The sequence below is a fragment of the Theobroma cacao genome, chromosome 2 (assembly GCF_053813885.1).
Source record: "Theobroma cacao isolate CCN51 chromosome 2, ASM5381388v1, whole genome shotgun sequence".
NCBI classification, from domain to species: domain Eukaryota; kingdom Viridiplantae; phylum Streptophyta; class Magnoliopsida; order Malvales; family Malvaceae; genus Theobroma; species Theobroma cacao.
The window spans coordinates 5,044,385-5,072,226 of NC_142640.1; the positions used below are offsets into that span (position 1 = coordinate 5,044,385).

Consider the following 27,842-nt stretch of genomic DNA (forward strand, 5'->3'; position numbering starts at 1 on the left):
AGTTCACACAAGTCAAAATCAGGGTACGTAGAACAACTCCAGTAAATTCAATAATAATCATCATCTGTCAAAATGAATCATCGTCACTCACAATTAACCTTATCCGCATGCAATAAATGATTCGTCTACAGTTCTGATCTCCTCTCTGACGATTTAAATTACGACCTGTTTTGAGCTCTCCAGGCCTTGCTGTCAATATAGAATTCTACCATTATTGATGCTGTTAAGCAATGCATTATATATATGTTATCTACCAAATGGTACCTTGAGCACAATCCCCATGGATCCCTTCCAGCACCACTAGTGTCTTGTCATTCAAAGTACAGGTCCTACCTGGGCTACCTCATCTGCCATCCCAAAATGATCTGTCTTTCGTTTCCTTTTCCCAGTCCTCCAGGTTAATAATTTGCCAGCGTGGAGGTGGCAGTGAACGAATAGGTCGTTAAATTCTACTATAAATTTTGTCAAATCATAGTACCTAATTTACTTGCATTCCATGATTTCTCTGGTAGCCATTCGTAATCTACATTTGCACACTTTGAGGTGGACCAACTATTTTATTTATTTATTTATTTATTTGATTTGAAAGAGTTAGGTCATCATCTTCATCCATTTCTCTTTGATATTTCTTCTTCGTTTAATAGGTGAATCATCCGCTTAAAAATAATATGAATCTTAATTCCTTAAAAAGACACTAAATATATGAATGTTACTCAGAACTTATAATCAACATATTACCATAAAAGAGTATATATGCATAGCACACTCTTAATTATTCGAAGTTATATACAAAACTATTTGTTAATTATATCAATAACTAAGTACTTTATATATTTCACTAACCTTAAATTAGTGAATATTTATAAAAAGTTTCTACAATAGATGCAAATTACCTCGAGGACAGAATATTTATTTAATACTCAATTTAATTTGGGTTCAGATCGTTGAGAATACAGGTGAAATCTGCCTAATCCATGGAAAATAGTTATTCCATTGTGTCTAGTACTTCTTACCCAAGGAAAGAGCGTGCACATGTGTACGTGATTTCCAATTAATTCGAGGTCCCTAATGACGTAAGTATTTTCATTGTGAATATCTCTAAAAAAATTTAGAGATAACTGTTAAGAACCTCCACATTCTCCGAATTAATGTGCTATCTGCTGCGACTGTGGATGTAAATTGTCCCCAACCAAATGTTGCATTGTTCTCACTAGATAAGAGCTAGTACAAACACCAGCCAAGAAAAAGGAGAAGGAAGAAAGAAACCTAACAGCATCTCAAAAAAATAAAAAAATAAAAAAAACCCCATAAATCCAAGTTTCAGTACGAGGTATGAACAGTGGGTTTTTCAGGCCCAAAATGCTTACCTAATGAAGTTCCCGCGGAGGCTATGATTGAAATAGGAACAGTATTCATCTGATAGTAGATTTCGTAATTCATGTATTCATATTGTGTAAATATAAAATATCAATAGTTATACGAGTAAATATAAATATAATATGATTAATTAATCGTATTAAAATCTTAAACACGACGTGCTGAGTTAAATTTTATACGACATCACGTGATTAATACGATCAAAATTTGTATGATTTATGACATGTTGTTTATACGACTTAGATGATTAATAGAATTAAAACTATTTAATTAGAATATATATGAGTAAAATATGATTATGTTATTCAAATTTATAATAAAAAATTATAAATATCATAATATTTATCAAGTATAATAAAATTTAATATCAATAAATCTTAATCACCATTAAAATATTTGTATTTATAAGGATAAATAAATAGTTACTAAACATGTCCATACAATACATGAACATAATTAAATAAATAAGTAATAAATGAATCACAGATTATACAAGTATATGATAACACGATTAACTAATCATGCTTTAGACTCGATTTATTCGTATTTTTATCGTGTCTATATGATTAATACACGAAATATAATTAGCTTAAATTTAAATCTGTTTAAACTCGTATCGTTTTTGAATCGTATTACCATGTCATACACAAAATTATCAAATCTATCTTATTGAAAGGGGATAACAATCGGTATTTAATGAATAACTTCTTTAGCCTCTAAGACGCAGCGTATTCTCAGGCTCTTGTCTCTACCTTATAAATCACCAGGTAGGGCTTTGTGGCGATGGGCAATTCACCTTATATAATTCAATTAAAACATAATATAAAAAGTGTTTATATGTTAAAGATTATGTAATATTAGATCTAATTTTTTTTAAATATTGACTAATGGTGTTAACAGTCAATGGACAAAAAACATTATTTTGAAACAAGAAGAACAAAAGTGTTATTTTGAAGTGTTTTGAAGAGTTTTTTAAATTTTACTCAATTTGTTTATGTATATAGATTTGTACTTGTTAGAGAAATAAGTACTAGTAATAATCAGTTTAAGCTGATTTATATATAAACCTGTCATCGTTAAGTGTTACTATCTTAATTAACAAAAAGTCAAATAAAAAATTTTAATCTTGTGTAAATGATGATATGATATGCAGTGTATATATGGGCATTATTGTGTTATCAATGATCAAACCAAGTCACAAGACATGCTAACAATAGGAAGATATATATATATATGCATCGTGACCTCAAATTACAAGAGCAATTTTACATGAGGTATTGGTACAATTAACACTGAAATCTTGTTTGTCATCTGATTTAAAGGAAAAAAATTTGCAACTATGGCGTCAAAAAAATATGGCAACACAGTACTTTTCATAGAATTCAACTTTTGTCATGCAGTGGCAAGATGCATGTTGATGATGTTGCAAAGGGGAAAATGATGACAAGTCGAGAAATAAGGATAAAAACAATAAAGAGCACAGGAAAAGCAAACCTGGCCTTTTGAATGTAGTACTAGTAGATTAGGTGAGTAGGTCAAAACAAAAACTAGTTGAAGCAAGTTATTCTAACATGGCACTTTAATGAGTAGACAGTGAGATGCACGGTGCATTTATATGACATTGTTTACACGTTTAATCAAAGTAAAAAAATTATTCTTACCCTTTTGCCTTCCAAGTTATTGCAACTGTATTGGATTATAGATGTTAATAGGTCCAGTTTAGCCCTGTTGAGATGGGAATAAAACAAGAGAGCAGCTGGGCATGGATCTCACATCACCTACCGCCCAACATCCAACCTTTCCAGAGACATTTTGTTTTTTTTTTTTTCTTTCATTTTCTTCCTCAAAAAGCACATTCAAACTCAACACTTTGAAGGGTGAATGACTTGATGTTAGCCATAAATGTAGACTTTTTTTAGGTCTTTTTTAACTTTTGGTTTAGGACTATATTAGGAGTTGGTTCTGAAACTGAGACTACTTTTGGGTAACACATGGTCCACTTGGCCGCTTGCCTCTGTTTATTGGAATTATTGGGCAGTACTGTACCAGGTTTCGAATCCGGTTTTCTGGATTTCAGATTGTTTTGGCTCCAAACAAAAATAAAATTTACAGGTTTTACATTTTTCGATTTACATTGGCCTGTTAGAGATATAGAGACATATATAAGAATGCCTTTCATAGGAACAACAAAAGAATTGTATGGTCTGTACCCCTTTTCTTTCTGAAAAGCACAGAAAGGAGATGCTAAACCTAGCTAGTTTCAAACACCTCCATTCTGAAAAGACAAAGTGCCAATTCTTTTAGGATAGAAGGAAATGACATAATATGCCAACTTTTTAATTAGATGTTGCTTACATATATATGTACGCCTAAACTGCTGGACAATTTATCGTTTCAGGCATGTACATATGGCTGATGATTAAGCTTCTGATGTGATTAGAAATTGTACTTTTCACCCAACTTTCGATACATGAAAATATACCAGAAGCCCCCTGTTTTCTCTCGCAAAATTTTCTCCTCTCTGGATTTCAGTAAAATGTCGGTGACTAGATACGGTATATGCTTATGAACACCTAGCTTGAGTTAGCTGCTTGATGCGGTTAGATCATAAATGTATCAATAAGAAACTCTGCAGAGAAACACGTGCTGGGCTTCAGAGTTGGAATTCAAAACCTTACCAGATTACCAGTACAGTTACAGTTTCTCCGCGTAAACTACGAGGTTGGGACCAGTACTGCTGATTATTCCCAAAACCTCCAAAATGGTTAACTTAATACATTTGACGTGATTCAGTATTTGCATACATCTGTGATAATCTTTTAAAAACCTACTCATATCTGTCAAGTGTCAACCATCTCTCTGCTTCCCTAGTGTGAATTGCCTGTTTATCTTTGGTGCATACGTTTTGGATGTTCAATGCGCATGCATCAAGATTTTATCTACTCCGAAACTTCCTAACTTATCTACCTCTGACACTGCTATAGAAGTCCAGGTGTGTGTCCAAACGGGAAAATGACCAGACGCCATCCCTTTTATCTCATGCTTGATAGTAAATCAGTTTCTGCAGCTTTCAACGAAAAAGATTGATGCTCACTGTATGTCTTGCCCCTGCCGGGGGCCTCGACGACCCTGGCTCACTGTTGCAGGGCGGTAATATTAATCTTTTCAAATGTGCTCATGGTGACATGGTGACATGGTTTGTATATCTGGGTACGGATAATCACAACTATGCATGCAGGGCTTGGAATTCGGAAGATAAAAAAAAATGTAAATCCGGAAGGTACATAGCTAACTGACTACCTACAGTAAATCCGTAAATCTGTCAACTTTGGTCAATCAACAGAGAATCCTAATCAGAATATGTCCTCGAATTCCCCCACTTATCCCTTAATGTGGCCAGGGCTGCTGTCCAAAGCTCCAGCCTTTCTATATTTCCCCGCCAGTGTGCAATTTCCACCCCTAAGCCATCTGCCAATAATAGGATCCACATAGGTAATTTACTTGCATGATTTAGGGGTTGTCATACATCTGTCAAGTTGTAATGCATCAGAACCGAAGGAAGTAATTAATGAAAAGAATTACTTCGATGTCTAGATTGCTCCAAGTAATCTATCGCAACGAGCCAACAATTTCCTCGATATCAAACTTTGAACGTGTGTGTATTCGTAAAGTAAGGTTCATGCCAGAGAATACGATGAAGGGCTAAAGAGTTACTGTTTAATTTTCTTTAATTACAGCGAATGGGCGTTAACATTAATAGCAAAAAATACGTGTTGTCACCCTGTATGGTAAATGTGGAGGATGCCCAAAAAATCATTCAACTCTATAATAGGATTAGTTGCTTTTATTAACTTCGTCCTTAAACTGTTTGTCAGGCATCACTTTATCACTACATAATTTTGCATTGGAGATAATCTCGTAGCCATCGCCCTTCCACGGACAAGTCATAACAAGTATACCCAGGATCGTCTTTTTTCTCTTGGTTTTTGGTATACTATTACATATACGTATACATATACATACATGTTGATCTGAATTCAAGTATTTTAAATGCAAACAAAAGAAGATAAATACATCAGGTGTTAAATCTTTTAAATAGTTATAGGGTTGAAGTAATGGGTGGAAGGTTGTTATCCCAAAAGATACTGTTAACAAATGCAAAACTGAAGCAAGTGTGGTAGTTAATTTTTTTCCTTTCCTAATCATAGCCATTGATTTGCCTCCACCCACCGGCCTACATTTTCAACATTAAAATTGAAAGTAATTGTAGAGCTAATTTCGCCTTGAGGCTTGTGAGAGACCCGAGGGATCATATTCATTCTCTCTCAAGTCGCTCGACAGTCCATGTACTCAACTCATTTATCACGTTGCTTTGGGATGAAGACGAAGAAAAAAGAAAAGGTGGATGGAAAGAAAAATATGTACGTTAGCCGCAAAGGTTTCCCTTCGAAAAAGGCTTTTACAGGGTCATCAACTTTTGGACATACTAACTAGATATAGAGATATGCTTTTGAAAGGGAGAGCACCTTATTTTGTCTTCGATGACTCTCTCAATGTCTTATCTGGTCCTCTTCACCGTCTCTAGTCTTGGAGCTAAAACACATACGGATATGGCAATTCGAATGGGGTTTTTCCTTTTGTCAATCTGTTCCTTCTGCACTGCCAGCTCAACTCATGAAGTAATTAATGATAATTCAATGTGAACATAGAGTGTTTATCTATCTCGTTTTTTCATATATTATAAATAGTTCGTAGGCACAAGGTACACCAGAAAAGTTTCGAATGAACAAAAGCCTCTCATTTTTCCATTACCAAGGTGCTAATAAACGTAATGCATGCATGTATATTCCATAGTTATGATTCTGCCATGCATATATAAATCAAAACTAATTAATTTCAACCTCTAATTTCCTCGATACTTCACATGCAATTTTAACTTTCTTCCTTTCTGATAGCACAGCAATGCAATATCTGAGAATATATACTGTTTACCTGATCAGCAGATACCAAAACTTTCACCAATACCTTGCGTGAATAGATCAGACAAGTAGCTATACATGCATGATGCATCTAATCTAGCATCTAGAGAGAAAGCTATAGCTACGAATGAAGATAATAATCATGATCCACATCTCCTACAACAAAAAGGCATGCAGCAGCTATGCTAAGTTTCTGATGCCTTGAAACTTAGTTGTATAGCTAATCCCATAGCATCTTCAGAAAAAACCCAGGCCTAGTTTGATTGATGATTAAAATTTGAATCAGAAGTAATTAGTAACCAGGACCCCATTCCTATGGTCCCAACTCCACCTTCACCTTTTAAGGGCCAACCATAGTCTTGGCTGCTTTGAATAAAAACCCCCCTCCTGCTTCTCTTCCACTATATGGATTACAACATTTCCATGTGCATTTATTCCTGTATTAATCCGCGTAGCGACTCTAATAACTAAGCCAAATGTTTACGCTACCAAAATTCCCACTTGTTTACAATTCAAGTATGGTGTTCGTATAATAGACACAGTTAATAAATTTACAGTTATTGTATGTCAAAATTTCAATTTCAATCATATATTAATTCTGTTTCCCTGGACATGGAAGCAAACTTAAGTGAAGATGGCGACGTTTGCAAAGAGGAATATCTTATCTTCTCTTCTTTTCCCCCCATCCCACCATTTTTCTTTTTTGTTTTGTTGCTTTATTATGTGCTTTTCTCTTTATACACAAGCACATAATTGATTCCATCAGATCGGTTTGTTGCATGGCATTGAGATGTTTTACTTTTCTTCTCATCCTTTTTTCTTATGTTTTCAATTTAGATTTTAGGCACATTTAATTAGTTTCAAATATTCTATTGCTAGTTTGACGAAAAATATTAACTCTTAAAATGAGAGTAAATATGTACGTATTATTGAATTGGATATATGATCATGTAGTCGTAATATATTTTTATAATAAAAAAAATTAATTTTAACATTCATTATTTATAGAAATTTAGTTATTTCATAAATTAAAATGTTCAAACTATATACGATTTGTGAACAATATTTTCATTCAACGTTTACTTTTCAGATGTTCGTCAATATAAAGTTTCGTACAACAAAAAGTAAGCTATAATTGAAAAAGGAAAACCGAAATAAATTTAAAAATATTTATGAGAGGGACAGAAATACCTTTCTTTTTTACTAAACTCCATTAAATAATTCACGTTTCACACGGCACTGGCTTAGCCATTTATATGCCCATCAATAATCGTCTATACCTATGCCCCTTATTTAGGCTTTTAGGCTTTAGCGGTCCTCCCCTACACCAATCAAAAAATATATATATATATAGCAATTACCATTTCTTTTTTTAAATATGTTATAGATATATTAAATTCTTTGGATTAAATTAATGAAATTAATTCAGATTAAAATACTATATAATATTAATGTGTCATTAGTTAAGCCAATTATGTTAATTGGCTTTCCTATGTGTAGATGGGTTAATTAATGAGTATTCAAAAACTTAGAGGCCAATTTTAAGGGAGATGACATGGCAAAGGATTCGATTTTTCTACGTCAAAGTAAAAGCGTGAGAGATGGCCACCGTGTCATACATGTCCCCGATCACGGTGTCACGAATAACGGAGATAGGACCACGTATGATACACACACAGTAACAAAAGAGAGAAGAGGAAAAATTACAAAATAAAAATAAAATCTGCACCGTTGAACAGATCAACGGCTGCGGACGCATCATCTCCTTAGCCGATCGCCTTTTTAACACTCTCTCCTCCGCCTAAAGCCCGAAAAGGAAACAATGGTTTTTTCCTTTCTTTTAACTACAACCAAAAGAGAAAAGAATGGGTGATTGTATGAGGAGCTGCAAACGAAGTGCCGAAACAGCAGAGATGGAAGCCTCGAGCACAAGCTTCTCATTATCAAAGAGAAGAAAAACCGTTGATTCTCGAGAATTGCAGGAATTCGAGTTAACTTCACCGGATATTGAGCTCGAAAACCCTCACTTCCTTTCAAATTCCCAGGACAAGCCTATTACCGTTGCCACCTCCTCGAATTCCGGTGGAGTACTCGCTGGCGACATGTGTTCAAGCTTCTGCTCCGGCGAGTCATCGGCTTCTCGTTGTTCTAGCAATGAGTCTTGTGATATCGTCAACGATAGCTTGAGATTCGTAGATCTAGAGGTGAATTTCGAATTTCCGTTTCGTTTTTCTTTTGCTTTTTTTTGTTTTACCGTTTGGTTGCTGAGAAAAAAAGAACGAAGGAAATGAACAAAGTGAAAGCCTCTCTATTCGTCAAAAGATTGCCGTTTCGCATGAGCTTTAATTGATCGTTTTTAGTATATGTTAGACATATTAATTAGTTACCTAATCATAGTTCATGAATGTGCTTTTGCAGGCCAAGAGTTTCGAAACTGAAATCTCAACGTGCATCAATATCAACAAGTTCAGGTTAATTTTCACTAATTCGTTCATTAAATACTACTATCTTTCTATTTATTTTCATTTATATCCTTCAAATTTTCAAAAAAAACCGAATCGTTTCCCATAACTCTCCCGTTTTTATGATCTCCATTATTACTCTTTTATTTTTTCAGTAGAGAAACAACTCCATTAAGCGAGCTCTGCGGAGACTCAGACGAAATGGAATCGCCTGAGAAAAAACCGCCACCGTCCCCGGCGAAGCCACCGAAGAAGCCGTCCCAAGAGGAGATCGACGAGTTCTTTTCCTTCGCTGAAAAGTACGAGCAAAAACGATTTGCAGAGAAGTAAGTGTTCTTTCTTTCTTTCCTTTTTTGGTGGCATAGGATAAGGAGTGTCACCACAAATGCTCAATGGCGCATTTTAGCATTCGTAGGATCAGGAATCCGAATCTGGCAATCTCTAACTAACTAACAAACTTTTTATTTTTGCGCGATTTTTGCAGGTACAATTATGATATTGTCAAGGATGTGCCTCTCGACGGTCGATACCAATGGGTTCGGTTAATGCCCTGAAGACAGAGAAACAAAGAAAGAAAATGAAAGAGAGAGAGAGAGAGGGGTTAGAGTAACACGAGGTAGCACGGAGATTGCATTTGACAAAGAAAGAAGGGTTGGCCGGTAGTTTGTTATTTGTACAGTTCTTTTGCCACTATCTAATGTAAGAAAAAGCAAGCAGGCTCACTTTTTTTTTTTTTTGCTTTTGTGTACAACGATTTTCAAAGGAGCTTATTCTATGAATCCTTTTTCAAGTTAGACGAATTTGGAAATAAAAATTTATTAATATCTATCATCTAATTTTAGACCTGTATCCCTATATGGGTAAATGTCTGTTTTCTGATATTGTTGCATGGCAGTAACTGTCAGTAATTTTTTTTTTTATAAGAAATGTAGAGCATTGATGGGGATTTGGTTCTATATTTGAAAGGTGGTTTTTGTTTGAGCTTCTTTTGGCTGTTTTTGTATTGTTGTTTAATTCTTTTTCAGCCTTTCCTTTTTTTGCATTTTTTTTTGTTTTGTTATTATTGTTCTTACTTTTTTATCTTTATGGCTTTTTTCCTCTTAGGCCAGCTTCACTTTCGAAATTACTTATTTGTTTGAAATAGCGGAGGACTGGATTCCTTCAGGTAAATAATATCATTCCGGACGAATATGGCCGGGGGACCATTAAGAAAGGAAAAAGCATCTGTTTTGAGAGTAACATCATACTACCTTTACTCATTTGTGTACAAAATGCCTAAACCCATTTCAATCATTTCAAGTTTCAGTATGCAAATTCACAAAAGAAAAACATCAACACTTTTTCATTAATTGAGTAGTTTAATCTGAAGCTTTGGGTGTTTTTCTTTTGAGAGAAAGTGAGAAACTTTTTGCCCCCCCCCCCCCCTCTCACTAGGATAACGCAAAAAAGTTGATTCTCTTTTTTTATGGGGATTGCCCAAAGAGGAGGAATGTGTAAATCGGGTCGTTTCATGATTGCACTTGCGCGTTTTTGTTTTTGCCGTTCAGAAATATTCCAAATGTTCACGCTTCAAGGGAAAGGAAAAGGCTACTTTTACCAGGAAAGTACTGCAAGTGATAACCGTTCATAAAATAAAATAAAAAAAGGGAACAAACCACACCTTTGTGTGGGTTGTGCACAGAAAATATTCGACATGAGGAGATGACTGAGCCAACAGTGTGCAGCCAGCCAGCCAGCCAGCAGGAGATTTAAAAAAAAAAAAGAAGAAAAAAACTAAACAAACAAAAGGTGGCAAAGAAGGGTACTGTCGGAAACAAACAATGAACATTTGAGGCTAATGCCTAATCGGCTTTCAACACAGTAGTCGTGTCAAAATACTAGCCTACCCTTCGCGTACCCAAAGCTCCAAGTGAATAAAATAGCAGTCGTAGTAGCAGTACTTTATTGAGAAAGAAGGTGGGGGTGAAAAAGAGGGAAGGGGGAAGTTTACACGTGCAATGGTGGAGTTTTGGTCTCCTTACTTGTATGGTTCGCTTTGGATCTGATGCGCCTTAATTTCGTTGCAGCCAGAGTGATGGCGGGGATAGAAAGAATGTTGCTTATTAATGAAGAAGGGGAATTGCTTCGATTAGAATGATGCTTCTTACTACTACGGGGAAAAAACCCATTACGATGCTTACAAGGGAATTACCGTGTGATTCATTCTGTTCAAGGTTGTCGATTCCTGTGTTAATTTTTTGTTTCAATCTTTATTTAATTGTTTCATCATCTCTTGGATTTAGACTTCTCATACGGAATGAAAAAAAAAATGCCGAGGAGCTGAGTGACAATGTGACAAAGTTGCAAACTCTGTTCTTTTTTTTATTGTTAATTAATTAATTTATTGTATTCTTGGTCAACCTTGAAAATGGACCCATATTTTTTTTTTATGTTTTGCATTACAAAAAATATATAAAATTAATATATATATACACACACCAATGCTGCAAGTGACAACCACTCCAAGTGCCATGGCCTGCAAAAGCAGCAGGCCAGAGAGAAAGCTGGCAAAGAAGTATATCCAAGGTGTCTAATGCCTGCGTATGCCAAATGGAAGGGGTTAAAGTGGCTTAAAGATTATTTATTTAGTACAATTTGTTTAATAAACATAAAATCACTTTCGAACTTTGCGAGTAATTCATTAACTCAACTTTAACTTAAAATTCTCCTCCTTTGTTTTTGCATTTAAAAGGGGAAGGTGGTACAACCGTTTGTAGTGAAAGTGTCCAAAGTAAAAGAAAACAGGGCTCCCCCAAGCCCTAAAGTTCTGACAGACCGTTGGGCCTTATTCCCCACGTACGTGAACCCAGACAACGGAGCCTGTCGTCAATGGTCCCATCGGACCCTTATATAGCTTGTAAATGCATAGTGCTAGTACTCTATATTTCAAGAGTGTCGAAAATGAAAATTAAATAATAAATAATACATAAAAAAAACAAGATGTCACGACACATATGAAAAAGAAAACAGCGTTTGAAGCTTGGTTCTTCCAACAACTGAAATTGGAGTACTATTTTGACATCAATAATGTGAAAGTCCAGAAACGTGTCATATCAGACTAGCGTACGTTGTCTCATTTTTTTCATACAAATAAGAAATTTGTACTTATTTTTGGATGTCCAACACTCGTCTTTATCTCCACAAATACCTTATCCAAACTTTTTCTAAACTAAATAATACTACTGCTGCCGCTGCTGCTGCTGCTGCTGGTTAATCTCAAAGTATATATTGAAATTAAATTTCTCATGTTTTTATCTCGACAATGAAAAGACATATTTCTATAATTGTTAATTATTAACTTCTAGATAAACGTCGAAATTCAAGTCTCATCATGTCGGAGTTTTATTTTTTATTATTATTTATATAAAAATAATATAATATTTCAAAAAAATTAAAATTATTTTAAAAAATTTAAATAAATTAAATTTATTATATTTAATCAAATATTTACTTTTTAATTTTGAGTCAAATAAATCTTTATGATTAATAGTTAATTTATTGTCATTCGTCAATATATTACTTGTCAATTTATACTCATATGACACTGATATGGCATTAATGTAAAAAATGAAAAATGTCATATAACCATGTCATCGTATCACGTTAACATAACACATTATCATCAATTATGATATTCAAGCATACCACATCAATATCATGTGGCAAAAAATTATAAGTAATACTTTAACTAAGTCAAATATTGATCATAAAAGTTTATTTGGCTAAAATAAAAATATAGAGATTTAATTGAATATAATAAAAAAATAAAGACTTATATAAATTTTTTTGAATAATTTAAAAACTTCTTTAGATATTATGTTATAAAAAATTTATTCACACAAAAACAGTATAGAAACATCAAAACTACATTTAAAAAATGATATTTAATGTGCAATTACATTTCTATATTTGCTTTCTGTGCTTCTAACTTCTTACAAGCGATGTAATTTTCAATTTTCAAATTCATAAATTGTTTGATTAAAGGCATAATTTTCAATTCATTGTATAAATTATAATTTTTAATAAAATTTTTATTAAAAACAAAGAAAGAAAATTAGTTTTTAAAATTATTTGTAATTACTGTCAAATTAAAATTTAATTAATTTATATTATAATTCACTTACGTCGTAAGGTTATTAAAGTTTATTTTGAATTCAATTATATATTGACTTTGAGACAATGTAATAAATTATTTAATTAAAATAAATTAATTACCATTTGTGTGAAAAAAAATTAATGATAAATAAATGGATTAAAACAGAAAAAATTGAAAAAAGGAGAAAAAAAGGAAATATAAACAAAAGAGGACATTTTAGTTTTTAAGTAAAATTTGAACAAATATTAATTTGAATAATGGTATTTTAATATCAACTACTTTTTAAAAAGAGATAAAGTGTATTTTCAAAACTGATGGCTAAAGGTTTATTTTCGATAAAATCTCATGCATGACAATTTTTTTTTCTAATTGAATAACATATAATTTAACATATTTAATAAATAGTTAAATTATAGTTTAACTTAATTAAAATTTAATTTGATAGTAATCAATGGTGATTTAAAACTAATTAAATATTTCAATCGTATTTATAACTAATTAAATCTCACAATTTGTAAATAAAAAAAAAGTTTTGAAAAAAATAAGAAATACAATATAAATGAATAAATAAATAACAAAGAGGTATATTTATCTTTTCGTTTAAAAGTAATTTAGGTATGAACATTATTACATTTTCAAAACCAAATATCGAGAAAGTAAAAAGGTGTTTTTGTCACGGGCTAGAACTTTAGATCAACCTCTCATGGTCTTGAGCCATAAAAATAGAGCTTAAGTAAGCACATAAATCACAAGCCCACTTTCCTAACCTAAAAGATATGTTTAATAGATGGTGGAAGACTTATGTTGACATTCTATCTCACTCAATTGTGCAAGCTCCCATTGCACTAGCTCGAAAGGGAACCTCGATCCTTGTATCTTTTAAGGGGACCTTACAATAGAGAATATCTAGATTTGCTTTAATATCACTTGTCATTAATTGGAGTTTAAAGCTCTGGTTTGAGAGGGAACCTCAACCCTTGTATCTCTAATAAGGGGCTCACATCAGTGAAGATTTGAATTTGTTCTAAAATCACTTGTCATGAACCGAAATTTAGGCTCAATTCCGTGTAGCCTTAAGCTATGAAAATAAAGTTTAAGTAAATTTATAAATCACAAATCCATATTATCAACTTAAAAAATATATCTGATAGATGATGAAAGATTCATATTTATATACTTAAAATCTATCTTATCTCTTATTCATGTGAGATACGTAATATTTTTCAAATTAACAAAAATAAATATATTTTTTAATTATTTACCCTAACAGTAATTATTCAACTATTTAGAATACTTATCATACGGCACCAATGGGCTTAAGCTTCAAGGCCGCGACCCGAAATGGACGGTCAATTCCCATTCCGTTACGCCAAAAACCAAATCCACTTACCGGCGTCGTTCATTCACCTAAATCCGGTGCACGATAAAAAACCTTATCCTAAAATGCGCTGGACTGCGTAATATCCAACGTGGCAAATGGCATCTTTACAGCACCTCCTGCACCAATATCACAAAATTTCTATTCCACAATAAAAAAGAAAAGGAAAAACCCGACGAGAATTCACCAACTAAAATCTTATTTAAGTTCTTGATAACTGGGTCCGGAGAATCGTTGGAACCAAAAAAGGAAACCTAGGAATTGGGAAGTCTTGAAGATATGATGGGCGGTGGAAGTGTGTATTGGGGAAGGAAAGAAGAGAGTAAAGAAGTGAAAGGAATAGTGGTGATATTTGCTTGGGTTTCGATTCACGACAAACACCTTCAAAATTACGTGGATTTGTATTCGTCTCTCGGTTGGAATTCCCTCGTTTCTCGTGCTGATTTTCTTAACGCGTAAGTTTCTTTTATAGTTCAGTTTGGTTATTGAGGAAGTAATTTAGAGTGGGTTAAGCTTAATTTAGCTATTAATTATCTAGATTTTATCATAATTTCGAGGATAATTTCATAGTTTTTTCTTTGTCTTATTGGTGGTTCTCTGGTCCAGGATTCTCATAAAATGGGTGTTTGTAGGTGAGCTTGTGCTTCTATTTTGATGGTTGAAGTTCAATTCGAGTTTTTTTTTTTTTTGTCCTGGTAATGATTGTGATAATAATTGGCTTATAGGGGTGTTGTAATGGGATTAGGAGAGTAGTTTGCCAATGAAGGGTACTAATTGTTTGCAAAAAAAGAAGCCCGAAGCTGTAATCTTAGTTATTGAGGAGGGGAAGATAGAAGATTTGGGAAAGTAAGGACCTCAGCAACAAGTTGTTTGGTTTGGGGTTGGGGCTGTTCCCAAAATGATGGCTTAAATGAGTGTTCATTACTGCTATGAAGAATGAGTTGCTCGCTTACATAGAACACATAGAAGATATGCCTTGTCGGGGAGGAGTGGTAGTTGTGTGTTGTATAAGTTATTTGTGGGTTTGTACAGATTAGAGATTTTGGCATTTGTGGATGCTATTTGTTAGATTTTAGGATCTTGAACTTGGCATTTCTTTACTGCACTTTTAGCAAGATGCTTTTTCCTTGTTTTCTTTTCATGTTTTTAAAGTCTCATGTTATATTCTTTATGCAGATATTATCCTGAGAGGGCTATGTCCTTAGCATTTGTTCTTCTAAATGAACTTGTGGAGGTCAGTTTCATTAAGTTTACTATCTCTCAAGATGTCTTAAAATTTCAGTCGGATTTTCAAGAAAATCTTAAACTTAAAATACCTGTTGGTTTGGGGATTGCAGGAGCTAAAGTTTAGAACTTGTCCTGTAGTCTTAGTTGCTTTCTCTGGCAGTCCTAAAGCTTGTATGTACAAGGTGTTTCAGGTACATTTATTGAAACTTTAGGTCTCACTTCAATTCCAAATGATTCGGAAACTTTGTGTGCTTTTATTTCCGTTGTTGCAGTTGAAATAATTTGCTATGTTTGATGTAGATTATTCAGGGAACAGGTGACAGTCAGCTTAATCTGGTATCCTTTCTCTCTCTCTCAATTACTTTTAGTGACTTACAAGTTAAATATAATGTTGTTCTAAAATCTCTACTTCTTAGAGAGGGATAATGTTACATTAGGCTGTATAGCATAGGAAAATGTCTAATGTGATATCTATACTAAAAAACATTCAATATGGTTAAAAGTATTCAATGTGGTACTTGAACTTTCATTCTGTTTATCAGTGTGCCCCTACGCCCAAAATTTTTAATAAAATTTACTTATGTCCGAATAGGACAATCAGCAAGCTCCATGGCGTCAAACAAATGCCACTTCACTTTATAGGTCAATGATTAGGATAGACATGTGGCGTAACCCATTGGTTAAAATTTTAAACTTTTATTCTTTAAAAAATAAAAATTGGAACTTTTAAAAATAATTTTTTCTATTTTTAAAATTAAAAAGCTGAAAATTTTATAAAATAAATTGCTATTCTTTTGAAAAAAAAAACTCCAAAATTTAAAGAATATTTTTTATTTTATGAACAATTAATTTTTATATTTGAAATAGAAAATGCTGAAAATTTTCCTTTTATCTATTTAAAAATTTTTTTTTTTCCTTCTTTCCTTTATTTCCTCTTCTGTCTCTCCTTCTGCATGTTGCCTGAATCGGGCCATCATGAACTTAGATCTAGACATTGGAGGCCCAATCTGGTGTCAATTTGGTCAGATCCGACTTGTTTCAAGTTGGAAAATGGCTTGAAAGTAGTCCATTTTAGGGCTGAAAACTGGTCTTTTCCAGCCTGAAATGGGCCGGATCTGGCCTTACCTGTGTTGAATTGGGTCTTGGCTGGCCAGATCTGGTCGGATTCAGCCTCAAAACAGTAGGGATGGCTGGCAAAGAGAGAGAAGAAATATGAGAGAAGAGGATGGAGAGGAGAGAGAGAGAAAAAAAGAAGAGGAAATTATTTAATAAAATTTTCTGTTTTTTATTTTCAAAAAATAAATTTAAAATCTTTCAATAAATGGCAATCTGTCACCTGTCCATCGTAATCATGGATCCAAAGAGTGATGTGTTATTTATTTGGCCACATGGTGCATTTTGATTGATCCATTCACATGTCATCAGATTTCCTTAACAGTGTTAGATGTTGGATCACATTGATAGATAGAATGAAAGTTTTTTTGTAGTACAGGTACCACATTCTACGTTTTCCTATATTGTAGGGGCCAAATGTGACATTTTCTTTTTTAGAAATTAAACTGAAGTTTTGTTGTTAATGTTTTTCATTTTGTGAAGGATGGAGACCAGTTGGTTAGAAATTGTGTTTCTGGACAAATCTATGATTCTAGTCCAGTAGATTTTGCCAGTGATCTGAATGCCCAATTTGCTTTGCATCCCTCCATACGCAAAATGCCTGGACCATCAAAACTTGTTTCTTGGATTGCAAAAGGTGTTGCTTCTGGTCTGGATGGTCTCTATCTAACTGGGTTTCAGTCTCAACGTGCTGAGTATTGGCAGACCCTTTACTCCTCAGTTGTGAGTTTATTCATTCCTGTACCTTGTTAAGTTGTTTTTGGTCTGTTTCCATCAGTTAATTTTTCCCTCTCCTCTTTTGTAGGATTTAAATGCTCCATATCTCATTTTATGCTCAGAGAATGATGACCTTGCATCATATCCAGTTATCAGCAATTTTGCTCAATGCTTACAAGATCTTGGGGCAGATGTTAAGGTTGTAAAGTGGAATGACTCTCCTCACCTAGGTCTGTTCCAAATCATGTTTGGTTTATTATTACTACCAAGTATTGTTGTCTTTCATAAATTATTATTTCAGTTACCATATATAAATATCAGGAGTATCTGCACGTACTATATTATGGTTTTTTCCATCAGCTGAAATGGAAAATTCTACCCATTCAGTAGACCCTTAAAGTAGACTGGCCATGTTTGGCGATTATGTTTAAGATCAAGTTTTGGGTATTTATCTAGTCTATTCAGCTTTAGGGCTGATAGCTAAACAGGACATCTACGACATCAACCCCATATCAAGGGCATTGATGAGAGTAAATTGGAGACATAACATCTTATGTGCTCAGTTAATAAGAATGTAAAGGGATAATCAGCTGATTTATTGTAATAACAGCTCATTTTATGTTTTCTTGTAGATTTATGAAAAGCTGAGGTTGCCTCACTCTAAATTGAGAGTAAACAGCCAAGCATAGTCTGTCTTTGTACTTTTAAAATGTTCAGTTACTTCTGTGTTTGTGACACATGAGAAATGACCTAATCTCATTCTTTGCTAGTACAGAACACTACAAGCATTATCCTATCCAGTACAGGGCTGCTGTGGCTAGTTTTCTTGAGAAGGCGACTTCAGTTTATTCCCATAGGATCCAGAAACTTCGAGAAAGAAATGGTATGCATGATGAGATATCTGAGTTAATCTGTGACCTGCAGAAAGCAGCAGTCAACTCAAACCAAAGCCTTAGGAGAGTTGCTCTTGGACCTAGTGACCACTTTTTCTTGCCAAGTTCAGCTGAATATCGCAATGGTAGAGAGTCGGGGTCTCTACAAGATGAACAAAGAGAAAGACTAATATCTCTGCCTGTACCCCCGAGCATCAATGCTCATAGTGTCCTTGGCCAAATTCTCTTTGATGCTTGTGTTCCGAAGAATATTGAAGGTTGGGACATTAGATTTTCAGGTTCTGTAAAAGGACAGCCATTTGCAGCTGCCCGTAGACATTCACCTTTCCTTGGTATCAGGTGCAATCGTCGTTCAAAATTGTAATGTCTCTTAGATATTGAATTTGAGGGGAATCACATCGGCGTGAATGTTTTTTTGGATGCTGTCTAGAGAAATTGAAAGCAAAACACTCCCATCTAGATGGTGTATTGAACATGAGGTCTGTGGACATTTTGTGGAAAATTGTGTCCTTTTGTTTGTGATCTAATCCTCTGGCAAGGAGTATACAGGTAGCATAGGAATATGAACATATGTATTGTATGAATATATATGTATAGGACTTTTTGCATGTATGAAATTGTACAGATGGTAAGTTGACAGTTTGTCTGCGTCTAAGAAGCAGTCATGATGATCATCAGATGGAAAGCCCCGGAAGGAAGAAAAAGGTCATCAACTGGGCTTGGATTGGGAGAATTTCCAGATGTAAATAATAGAGTATCAAGGTCTGTACAAAGATGTCAGCTTCCCTCCGCCCCTTCGGCAAATACCAAATAATCTGCACGTAGAGGCTCATAGTAAAGAATTCAATTCGTTTCTTCATTAATTTTATCAGTCAACTTGAGTAGTCTCAGTTGGATCTGAACATTTAAATGCATATAATAGCGATTTTGATTGATTTTACTTTTTGTTGTGTTATCCTTTGTAAATTTAACTGAAGCCTTTACCCCCTCCGTCCCTTGCACTGGAGCTTAAAGTTGTTGGTAAGTCATGATGGCCGTGTATCTTTTCTCTCTTGTTACATTTTCCTTTTCTATCAATGTCTCTCAGCTGCAACGTAATATTGTGAGGTGGCCTAACATATGCTCTACAATTACCTTATATTAATTTGTGAAACATAAACTTCGATTTCTTTCACCTTTCTTCTTCATTTTACCACATGCAAATGCAGCGTACCATAGCAGCAACGTAGCAAATGTTAGATCCTTGAATTTGATTGATTAAAATGGACGGCCCTCATACGTCTCACATAATTTCTCATCCAAAGTTCCAAAGGGAAGCTAGGCTACACCTTAGCCCCGGTAGCGTCTTGGTAAATCTGAGCCTTTATATCCATCCTTAATTCTTTGTAATATACTTTATAAATACATGTATGCATTGTGCAAGGAGATAAAAGAGTGACAGTGAGTGATCATAAACAGAAATTTGGGTCTTCATTATCATTTTGCTAGCCCACTTGGATCGAGGTTGGAATAGAGGAAAAAAACAAAGAAAACAATGGGAAAGTAAGAGAGAAATTAATAGAGGCTTTGTGGCGTCGATGAATGATGATGCACATGAAAATGAAAGTGAAGGTGGAGGAGGAGGAGCCCACGCAAATGCAGCAAGAGCCTTTGGTTGATGAAGATGAAGAAGACCATCTGCCCATTTCTCAACTTTTTCAGCTCCTTAAACAACGCCAACACCAATCTCTTCTTTCTTCTTCTTCTTCTTCTTCTTCTTCTTCCATGTCCATGGTATCCTCTCCCTCTCTTCACATACATAAAACGTGTTATGCTACATAACATACTCTGCCATGTGCATGTAAAGTATGTATGGTTTTGTACGTAGCTAATTTGATCCAACCATCAGAGACTATTTGCTCCACATTTTCTAATATTCTTTTTTTTTTTTTTGTTTATTGTTATTGGTGGTGATCTCCAGCTACTTATACTTATCTGCTCTGGTTTTCTTTTCATGTAGCCGAGGTTTTCATGTTTCCTTTTCCATTTTCCTTTCAACTACGTGATCATACCAGAAAAACTACTCTAAATATTGGAGAACCACCAGAATGTTTTATGGACTAAAGCTCGTTTGACGTTCTTCATCTTATAGTTTTGCTTGTCTAGTGTTTGCTTTAGGAGCCATATATAAAGTGCAAAAAAATTTAGCCATTAAAATGCTTGAATGCATTTGGAAATTGATACCCAAAACCAGAAGCCAGATTGGAATTGGTTTCTCCCTTGTGTGGCAAGCTGAATTCGTGCATGAATCTGGCTGGATCATTCTATCGTATTTTTGGAGTATCCCGAAACCTAAATTGATTTTAATTCAAACCAAGGAATAATGGGTAATTGGTTTCTTGAGCAGGAAATTCATGATTATCCTCAGAAGGCTGCAAGGTTGGTAAATTCATCGGTAACTTTTTTTATCTATTCTCAGTATTGTACACAAATTTGCTTAAGTACCGTTGATCTGGTTCATCTTTATGGATGCAAAAGGAAGAGGCCAAGGGCCAAGCATTCCAACGATCATGTTATCAAGGCTTTGCCAGCTGTCAAAGTGAAAGCGGAAGAGGCTTGGGCGAACTCCTCTGTAAACAAGAGAGCAGAAGAGGTTCAAGCAAATTTACCAGCTGAATTCCCTAGTTTTTTTAAGATTATGATCCCATCAATGGTTTGTGGTTGCTTTTGGATGGTAAGTTTATTTTAAATTTATTCCCCAAGCCTAATAAAGTTCATTTACCACGCTTATCGAGTCCAGGAAGAAATTTTTGCACTGATTTCCTTTTCTTTTTCTTCGCTGCCAGGCATTACCTAAGGAATTTTGCCAACTGCATTTGCCAAGTCATAATACGACCGTAGTCTTGGTTGATGAAGGTGGAAAAGAATACAAAACAAATTTTCTTGTTCAAAGGAGGGCGCTGAGTGGTGGGTGGAGGAAGTTTTCCCAAGAACATGGTTTACTTGTTGGGGATGCTTTAGTTTTCCATTTGATCAGGCCTTCCAAATTTAAGGTATTGCCTCTCATACTTTTCTCCATTATTGCATTAAGAATTAATGGATGAAAGGCATTCAAATGATTGATAAAACCAAGTCATCGTGCAATTCAGCTGCCAGTATATTGAATAAAAGTGCACGGAGAAGGACACTGGTGTGGCTGTTTTAGCCCATGCTTTTTTGTTTCTTTTTTATGTTAGTTTAGAAGAGGAAAGCTGAACTCTTATTAACGGACTAATGGCAGAATAATTTTTCAAATTGGAACATTTGTTTTGACTAATAAAGACCCACAATGTGTGAGGGAGCCAACTATACGTATTGGCTGGAGCAGAGCCTAATTCCCATACTTGTAATGTGTGATTTGTGGTTGATATTAAAGTTGTTGGCTGGTTCAACTTTTCCATTATCTGTTCCTTTGTCAAATTTACAGGTGTATATTTTGAGAGTGAATGGCTTAGGTGAAGTGGACGCTGCTCTTGGCCTACTCAGATTAGAGACTAGTGCAAAGCAGACATGTATTAGTAAGTCATATAGTTATCAGCTGTTCTTCGTTAGCATTCATGTGTAGCCCGTCAAAGTTGATTCAGTTTGATTATTTAACTATTATCATTAACTGGAAACTGAAAAAGATCATGCAGGAAAGAATAATGCAGAGCCTTTTGCCCAAGATATTAATCAATACGAAGTCCACAGGAATAGCTTGTCTTATCCTAGTGCTGAAGAAAATCAATCAGACAATGGCAGTTTTGGTATTGGCTCCAGTGAAGTGGAAGGCATTAGGTCATCACCAGAAGCAAATGCTGAATTCGAACAATCGAGAGGTACTGAGAAATTCACTATTCTTGTGAATGGTTTGGCCACAGATTCTCAGCTTTCTAAAAGGCTTAGGAAAAAATATTTATGAGCTCTGCTGTTGCCAGAAATCATATCTGCATGACAATCTTCACTAGAATATAAAAAGTACACTGGCAGCTGACATAATTACTGAGACTGTTAACATTGCAGATGCCATTGGAGCTTCCAAGATTTCCCCCCCACAAGCTGATTTTGTGGCTTGGGACAACACTTTGGCTGGCTTTGAGCTTTTGGGTATGAATGTTGGTGTTTTACGCAACAGGGCGAGCCGGCTTCTGGACCCTGCTTTTGAATCAAAAACACAAGTGAAATCAAGGAGGTTCAAGGAAGCCGAACCTGAGAGAGCTTATGTAGAACAGGAAGCAAGGTCTCTTAAATTGCAGCTTCTGGAAAAAAGGGAGGAAATGGGCAGGCTGGATGCTGATATAGAGGCATTGAAAGTGAATGCTAGGAGGCATAAGCTAATGTTTGAGCCAGTTGTTAATGCTCCATGGTAATGAGAAACATTTTACCCTGTTGGTATATACAGCATAGTATTAATGCTTAGCATAGACTTCTTAACTACACATCAACTATTCATCATTTCATTTCATATAGGAAAAATTAACTGATACTTTTCTCTTTCTTTTTTTTTTTTTTTTTTTTTTTCAGCATGGGGATTTAGGTAGGTTTTGGATATGCCTGAACTTAAATTTTTTGAACCCAATATTGTACTAATTGGGATTGGGTGATCAATGCAAAATTTAAAGTGGCAGGGGAATTGATAATTCTTGAAGATAGTTCATAATTCATAACCATAGTACATGGTCTAAGTGCTCTAATATTCTGAATGCACTTTATAATTGATTTTATGGGCAGTGTGGAAGATTCTTGAAATTCTCTTTTTGATAATGTTGAATAAATTTTTGGGGGATTGGCAGCTCACCAGTGGGCCAGAAGTTAAAAATGCAAACTTTATACATATATTATATAATTTGACAATTTTCAAATTAAAAAAAAATCAATTACACATAGTTAAAAAATTTTGTATTTGGTTAAGTAACTAGTATATGATTTTCTTGTTCAAAGGGTAAGATTTGAATTTTCTTTCTTTTAGATAAAAAAAGTTTTTATTAAAAATGCAAGAAGGTACCAAGATAACTAAAACATAACTAAAGATAAAATTCAATTGTTTAACCAAAAAATTATTTTAATGATAGTCCTTGCCATGCTTCGTTTTTAGAATAAAAAGTAAATTTATCGTATGTTTGTAACTTTTTAATAATATTTATTTTTTATTTTTATTCATAATTTTTTAAATTTATTTCAAAGTTGTTCATCGATTAATATACTTTTAATTTCCGGATAAATCTTATCATGTAAATGTCCATCAAAATGTCAGCTGATAAATTGTCACTTTCGAAATTTGACGAATATTAACAAATGAATGGATTTGGAATCAATTTAAAAAATTATGAATAAAAAACATGAATATGTAAATCATAAATAAAAATAAAATATTATGAAAATGTCAAAAACTAACAATTAATGAAATTTACTTTTGAAATAGAAATCTTGAATTTGAATTTGTGTGCTCCTCGATAAAACAAGATTTTTTTGTTAACAACAAATTCATGCTACCTTAAGTTTTATTTAAAATATATTATATTATATATATATATATATGTAAAATTACATTCAAATGTATAAATTTAATATTCAAATGATTTTCAAATTCAACCCCCATATTCTTTTTAAAATTTCAAAAAACATTTTTTAATCAAGGCGCCCAAATCCACGTCAAAATTTTATAGTGCTAGCCATCAAAGTGTTCTATAGGGCTCCTCCAAGTAAAGCAGGTGTGGTGAACTTGTTCGTTTGAAAGACTCCACAGTGTGTAAATTGGGATCGTTTTCCGTAACCGTTTTTCTCTTTGCCAGCTGAAAACAAATTTCCGAAACTAATAATCGTCTAATCCACTAATAGTACCTAAACGATATGGTAAATCCGTAACACTCCTGAACATCCGACCGAAACATGTCTTAAAACTGAACATCTGCCCTGAATTAATATCTTGAAAAGGGTATCGAGTCTCATCTTGTAGCCTGACCCATTGGATCGGCAGGGCCACTAATTCGCTTCCTTATGTTAGGACATAATGGAGACCGAGAAAAAATAAACGGCAAGTCCTGACTCCTGGAAGAGCAAAAACCTGAACACACTCCACAACTTCAAAACAGTGCCAGGTTTGCAAATTTCACCAGTTAGCAGGCTCCCCCATTTCTCTCTTCCTTTGTATGTCTGATTCAGGTGACTGATTACTGTGAATCTGTTTGTTCGTAGCAAGATTCTGACAAGTGAAGCCAATGGGAACCAAGATAGAGGAGCCCCAGATTTCTGAAACGTCTTTGGATCCTGATAATGTTAACCGACAAGTAAGAAGTTCTTTCTGCCATGCTTTTTCACCTCCTGATGTGAGATTAGTGTCAAATGTTGCTTTTCCTGTTTAGGTTATCAAAGAATTATTCCTGGGTTTTGCTTCACTTTTTGTTCTGTTCTTGTTTCAGCTTCTTGCTTTTGTTCTGGGATTTACAGGGTTTGGTGATTCGGAATTTTTTTAAATAGATAGCAAGATATACAAAAATGTGCCCAAAAACCCGTACATGCAGATGGTTCTCGTTCATCTGTCCGATGTCAAGAGCAACTCTACCTCGAGTTAGCTTTCGATTTAAGCAGTGGCTGGATCTTTTCCATTCCCGAGGTTGTTGTCGTAGAAACAAGACGGGATCGAAGATCTTACCTAGAACGTCAAAATACTTTAGCAGCTAAGATAGCTGATGTCCTTCGACATCAATGCCAACTCGAGCAGTATTCTGGTGGTGGGCAATTAGCCATCCCCGGACTTGCTGCTCGATATATTTTCCACTCGCAGTAGCATTCGCCTTTTCATTTCTGATCGAAATCTAATTGCGTCGCACTATTTTTGTGCCAAGGAATTATTCAGAGTTCTCCAAACTCAAAAGTGAGTCTCACCTGGAACCTCAGGATTGAACATTGTTCCAGTAGCAGCAGCTGTAGCCCGTAGCCAACTACTCCTCCAGTCCACCTTTCTCCCCAGTGCATCACTCTTCACCCTCCCCCTCAAAAGAGAGGGATAAAATATCCATGGACTAATTGATGGAATGCATTAAACAAAGCTCCGTAAGTCTATTATGATTAGAAAAACAGTAAAAGATTGAAATAATGTTCTTTCCAATCATGGAAGTTTTATTTATCTAGGTAAGCCTTATCAGGTTCTTCTGTTTCTTTTCTGACACTGGGATAATTTCCACATTTTAGACGGATACTTGACAACATTTGTCTAGTAATGTTTAATTGCCATAGACCTATAAGTGACAAATTTAAAGTTGAGCCGATTTGTCTTTGACTGGTCAGCTGGGTTCCACTGCAAACTTAAATGATCTCCTTCCCAGTTTCTTGAGCATTTTGGTTGGTGTTCTGCTCCATAAGTTCAAATGCTAAAGTAACAGATAAATTTTTTTTTGCAATCTGGAGCAGGTAGGTTAGTGATATCATCTTAAGTCTTTGGTTTTCTAATTAACAAGAAGTCAAAGTAGGAGTTGCCTTGTGTTCATTACTTCATGAAATGAAGCTATAAATAAAGGAGATCTCTGATAATTTGTGATCATGCCAAGCCTTCTGTTATGGAGCGAGTGGAGGAGCTTCAAGCAAATCTAGCTGCCGGATTCCCTAGCTGTATGAAGACAATGGTTCGCTCAAATGTTAGACATGGATTTTGGCTGGTAAGCCCAAAATATGTTAACAAGTCAAACATGAGATGATATCCATCATTCCAGAAAGCTTTAAATGTTCTAACTTCTAACTCTTATGGTGAGTGGTTACAGCATCTTCCTATGCCATTCTGCAAATTGCATATGCCCAAGCATGATGCAACAGTAATTTTGGAAGATGAAAGTGGGGAAGAATACAAAACAACCTATATTGCAGAAAGGACAGCATTGAGTGCTGGATGGAAAGCATTCTCAGCTGGTCATAAATTAGTCGAGGGGGATGTTCTAGTGTTCCATTTGGTCAGTTCTTCAAAGTTTAAGGTACTGTCTGAGTTTTTTCTCTTGTATTTGAATGTCAAAGAATGCAATTCTTGAGAAATTTTTTCTTTCCATCATGTCCTAAACTCTGCAATGGAGCTGGATTGATTAATTTGGATATTGATAGAGCAAACAACACCTTCAGGGTTTTTGTGGAAGCAACGCTTCTCCTCCCCTTTTACACTTTTTATTTATCTTTTTATTTCTTGTGCATCAAGTGGTCTGTAGATCCTCTGAGGATAGTTGACTTACTCCTTTTTGCCTTCCATTCTATTCTTGTAGGTTTACATAGTCAAAGCATTCAAATCAAACAAACTAGATGGCAGGTTTGGCTCACTAAATGTGAATGTTGATGCAAAACCAATTAGGTCAGGTATGTTCTTCTCGTTGAACTTCTTTCTTCTCCTTCTTTTTTTTAATTTTTAAGTTTTTTTCCTTTTTATAAATGGGAAGGTTCCCTAATGTTGTTGATCCGATTGTCCTTTCTTCTTGAAATGTTGAACTTGAAACAACAATTAAAGTTCGCATGAAGAGGAGAAAGAGAACCTCTAAGAGGGCCAAGTGTTTGGAGCTTCTTCCACTCAATCATGCACAAGACAATGTTGACAATAACAGCCTGATGGTATTAGACACCAAGAATGAGCGTTTAGTAGATCAATCTGATAACGACAGCAAGGATCTTAGCTCTGGCCTTTTTGATGGTATCAGATCTTTGGCATCCATTATTGATTTTAATGAGGTCAAAAGCATTGACAGTTTCGTCATTACTGTGAATGGTTCAAGAATAGACTCCGAGCTTTCAGAGTACCATAAAACTAAATACTATGAACTCTGCTGCAGTCAGAACTCATTTCTCCATGATCATCTTCTCAAGAGTATTAGCAGTAAATTGGCAGCTGAAATAATTACTCAGACTGTTAACATTGCAGAGGCCGTTAAAGGCTGCAAACTTTCCTCCTTTCAAGCAGATTATTCACTCTGGGACAAGACTCTGAAAGGATTTGAGCTGTTAGGCATGAATGTTGGATTTCTTCGAGCTCGATTGAACCGGTTGAAGACCCTTGCCTTGGAATTACAGGAGGCTGTGGAGTCAGAGAGGCATAGAGTTAGTCTTGAGCAAGATCACATGAAAGAAGAGAAAAAATCTCTTGAAATGAAGCTTGTGAAACTCAAAGAGGCAATGCATAGGCTTGATGCTGAGATAGAAAACCTGAAAGCGAATGCTGAGAAGCATGAGCTTATATTTCAGGAGGAGGTTAATGCTGCATGGTGATCATTACCTGTGAGATAGATGATGTCCACTTAATGTAATATATATATTCCCCCATCCATGACATGTTTGGGTCATCAAGAGTGTGTCTGTCCATGTAACTTTTACAGGCAAAATGTTGTAGAAATGTCTCAAGTTCTATTTGCATATGACGAGACCTAGTATTGAAAAATGAGCAAGTTTTCCAATCTGGCTACCATTTTACAGTCGAATGTCATTTGATTTTAAGTCCAGACTAGTTAATGAGTTGTAGGGTATTATTTTCTCTTCCATATTGATTTCTTCTCATTCTTCCATTACATAACAACAACTTTGCACAACGCTTACAATCCT

General features: G+C 34.8%; 4 protein-coding genes across 7 annotated transcripts; all 4 read left to right on the forward strand.

Annotated features, from left to right (window-relative positions):
• Nucleotides 1–8,146: 8,146 nt before the first annotated feature.
• On the forward strand, nucleotides 8,147–9,549 carry LOC18607913 (cyclin-dependent kinase inhibitor 7-like). The gene is made up of 4 exons (XM_007042327.3): nucleotides 8,147–8,560; nucleotides 8,775–8,827; nucleotides 8,974–9,144; nucleotides 9,303–9,549. Exons 1-4 carry the CDS (start codon nucleotides 8,222–8,224, stop codon nucleotides 9,370–9,372), a joined length of 633 nt encoding a protein of 210 aa, XP_007042389.1. The 5' UTR covers nucleotides 8,147–8,221; the 3' UTR covers nucleotides 9,373–9,549.
• Nucleotides 9,550–14,467: 4,918 nt separating this feature from the next.
• LOC18607914 (peptide methionine sulfoxide reductase (Protein of unknown function DUF829, transmembrane 53)) lies at nucleotides 14,468–19,221 on the forward strand. Of its 2 annotated transcripts, XM_088803857.1 has the most exons (8): nucleotides 14,647–14,786; nucleotides 14,938–14,963; nucleotides 15,508–15,565; nucleotides 15,669–15,749; nucleotides 15,859–15,894; nucleotides 17,155–17,394; nucleotides 17,477–17,618; nucleotides 18,164–19,221. In XM_088803857.1, exons 2-8 carry the CDS (start codon nucleotides 14,950–14,952, stop codon nucleotides 18,643–18,645), a joined length of 1,053 nt encoding a protein of 350 aa, XP_088659983.1. In that variant the 5' UTR covers nucleotides 14,647–14,786; nucleotides 14,938–14,949; the 3' UTR covers nucleotides 18,646–19,221. The 2 variants fall into 2 exon arrangements, with proteins under 2 accessions (XP_007042390.3, XP_088659983.1); XM_007042328.3 differs by lacking the exon at nucleotides 14,938–14,963 and having other exon boundaries at nucleotides 14,468–14,786.
• A 462-nt stretch (nucleotides 19,222–19,683) lies between these two features.
• LOC18607915 (B3 domain-containing protein Os01g0234100-like) lies at nucleotides 19,684–22,938 on the forward strand. 2 transcript variants are annotated; one of them, XM_007042329.3, is made up of 8 exons: nucleotides 19,684–20,054; nucleotides 20,668–20,699; nucleotides 20,799–20,994; nucleotides 21,107–21,313; nucleotides 21,727–21,817; nucleotides 21,926–22,117; nucleotides 22,302–22,644; nucleotides 22,803–22,938. In XM_007042329.3, exons 1-8 carry the CDS (start codon nucleotides 19,863–19,865, stop codon nucleotides 22,813–22,815), a joined length of 1,266 nt encoding a protein of 421 aa, XP_007042391.3. In that variant the 5' UTR covers nucleotides 19,684–19,862; the 3' UTR covers nucleotides 22,816–22,938. The 2 variants fall into 2 exon arrangements, with proteins under 2 accessions (XP_007042391.3, XP_088659423.1); XM_088803297.1 differs by having other exon boundaries at nucleotides 20,799–20,913.
• Nucleotides 22,939–24,101: 1,163 nt separating this feature from the next.
• On the forward strand, nucleotides 24,102–27,697 carry LOC18607916 (B3 domain-containing protein Os01g0234100-like). 2 transcript variants are annotated; one of them, XM_018114550.2, is made up of 6 exons: nucleotides 24,102–24,376; nucleotides 24,478–24,565; nucleotides 25,826–25,933; nucleotides 26,036–26,242; nucleotides 26,522–26,612; nucleotides 26,761–27,697. In XM_018114550.2, exons 2-6 carry the CDS (start codon nucleotides 24,497–24,499, stop codon nucleotides 27,510–27,512), a joined length of 1,227 nt encoding a protein of 408 aa, XP_017970039.2. In that variant the 5' UTR covers nucleotides 24,102–24,376; nucleotides 24,478–24,496; the 3' UTR covers nucleotides 27,513–27,697. The 2 variants fall into 2 exon arrangements, with proteins under 2 accessions (XP_017970039.2, XP_017970038.2); XM_018114549.2 differs by having other exon boundaries at nucleotides 24,104–24,376; nucleotides 24,474–24,565.
• The last annotated feature ends 145 nt before the right edge of the window (nucleotides 27,698–27,842 follow it).

Coding starts and splice junctions, on each gene's coding strand:
- LOC18607914 (XM_007042328.3), top strand. CDS start 14,611: ATGATGGGCGGTGGAAGTGTGTATTGGGGAAGGAAAGAAGAGAGTAAA. Junction 14,787..15,507: donor CGTGCTGATTTTCTTAACGC/GTAAGTTTCTTT, acceptor TTCTTTATGCAG/ATATTATCCTGAGAGGGCTA. Junction 17,619..18,163: donor GAATGACTCTCCTCACCTAG/GTCTGTTCCAAA, acceptor TTGCTAGTACAG/AACACTACAAGCATTATCCT.
- LOC18607915 (XM_007042329.3), top strand. CDS start 19,863: ATGATGATGCACATGAAAATGAAAGTGAAGGTGGAGGAGGAGGAGCCC. Junction 20,055..20,667: donor CTTCTTCTTCCATGTCCATG/GTATCCTCTCCC, acceptor TTTCTTGAGCAG/GAAATTCATGATTATCCTCA. Junction 20,700..20,798: donor TATCCTCAGAAGGCTGCAAG/GTTGGTAAATTC, acceptor TGGATGCAAAAG/GAAGAGGCCAAGGGCCAAGC.
- LOC18607916 (XM_018114550.2), top strand. CDS start 24,497: ATGGGAACCAAGATAGAGGAGCCCCAGATTTCTGAAACGTCTTTGGAT. Junction 25,934..26,035: donor TTAGACATGGATTTTGGCTG/GTAAGCCCAAAA, acceptor GAGTGGTTACAG/CATCTTCCTATGCCATTCTG. Junction 26,243..26,521: donor TCAGTTCTTCAAAGTTTAAG/GTACTGTCTGAG, acceptor CTATTCTTGTAG/GTTTACATAGTCAAAGCATT.
- LOC18607913 (XM_007042327.3), top strand. CDS start 8,222: ATGGGTGATTGTATGAGGAGCTGCAAACGAAGTGCCGAAACAGCAGAG. Junction 8,828..8,973: donor ATCAATATCAACAAGTTCAG/GTTAATTTTCAC, acceptor TTATTTTTTCAG/TAGAGAAACAACTCCATTAA. Junction 9,145..9,302: donor CAAAAACGATTTGCAGAGAA/GTAAGTGTTCTT, acceptor CGATTTTTGCAG/GTACAATTATGATATTGTCA.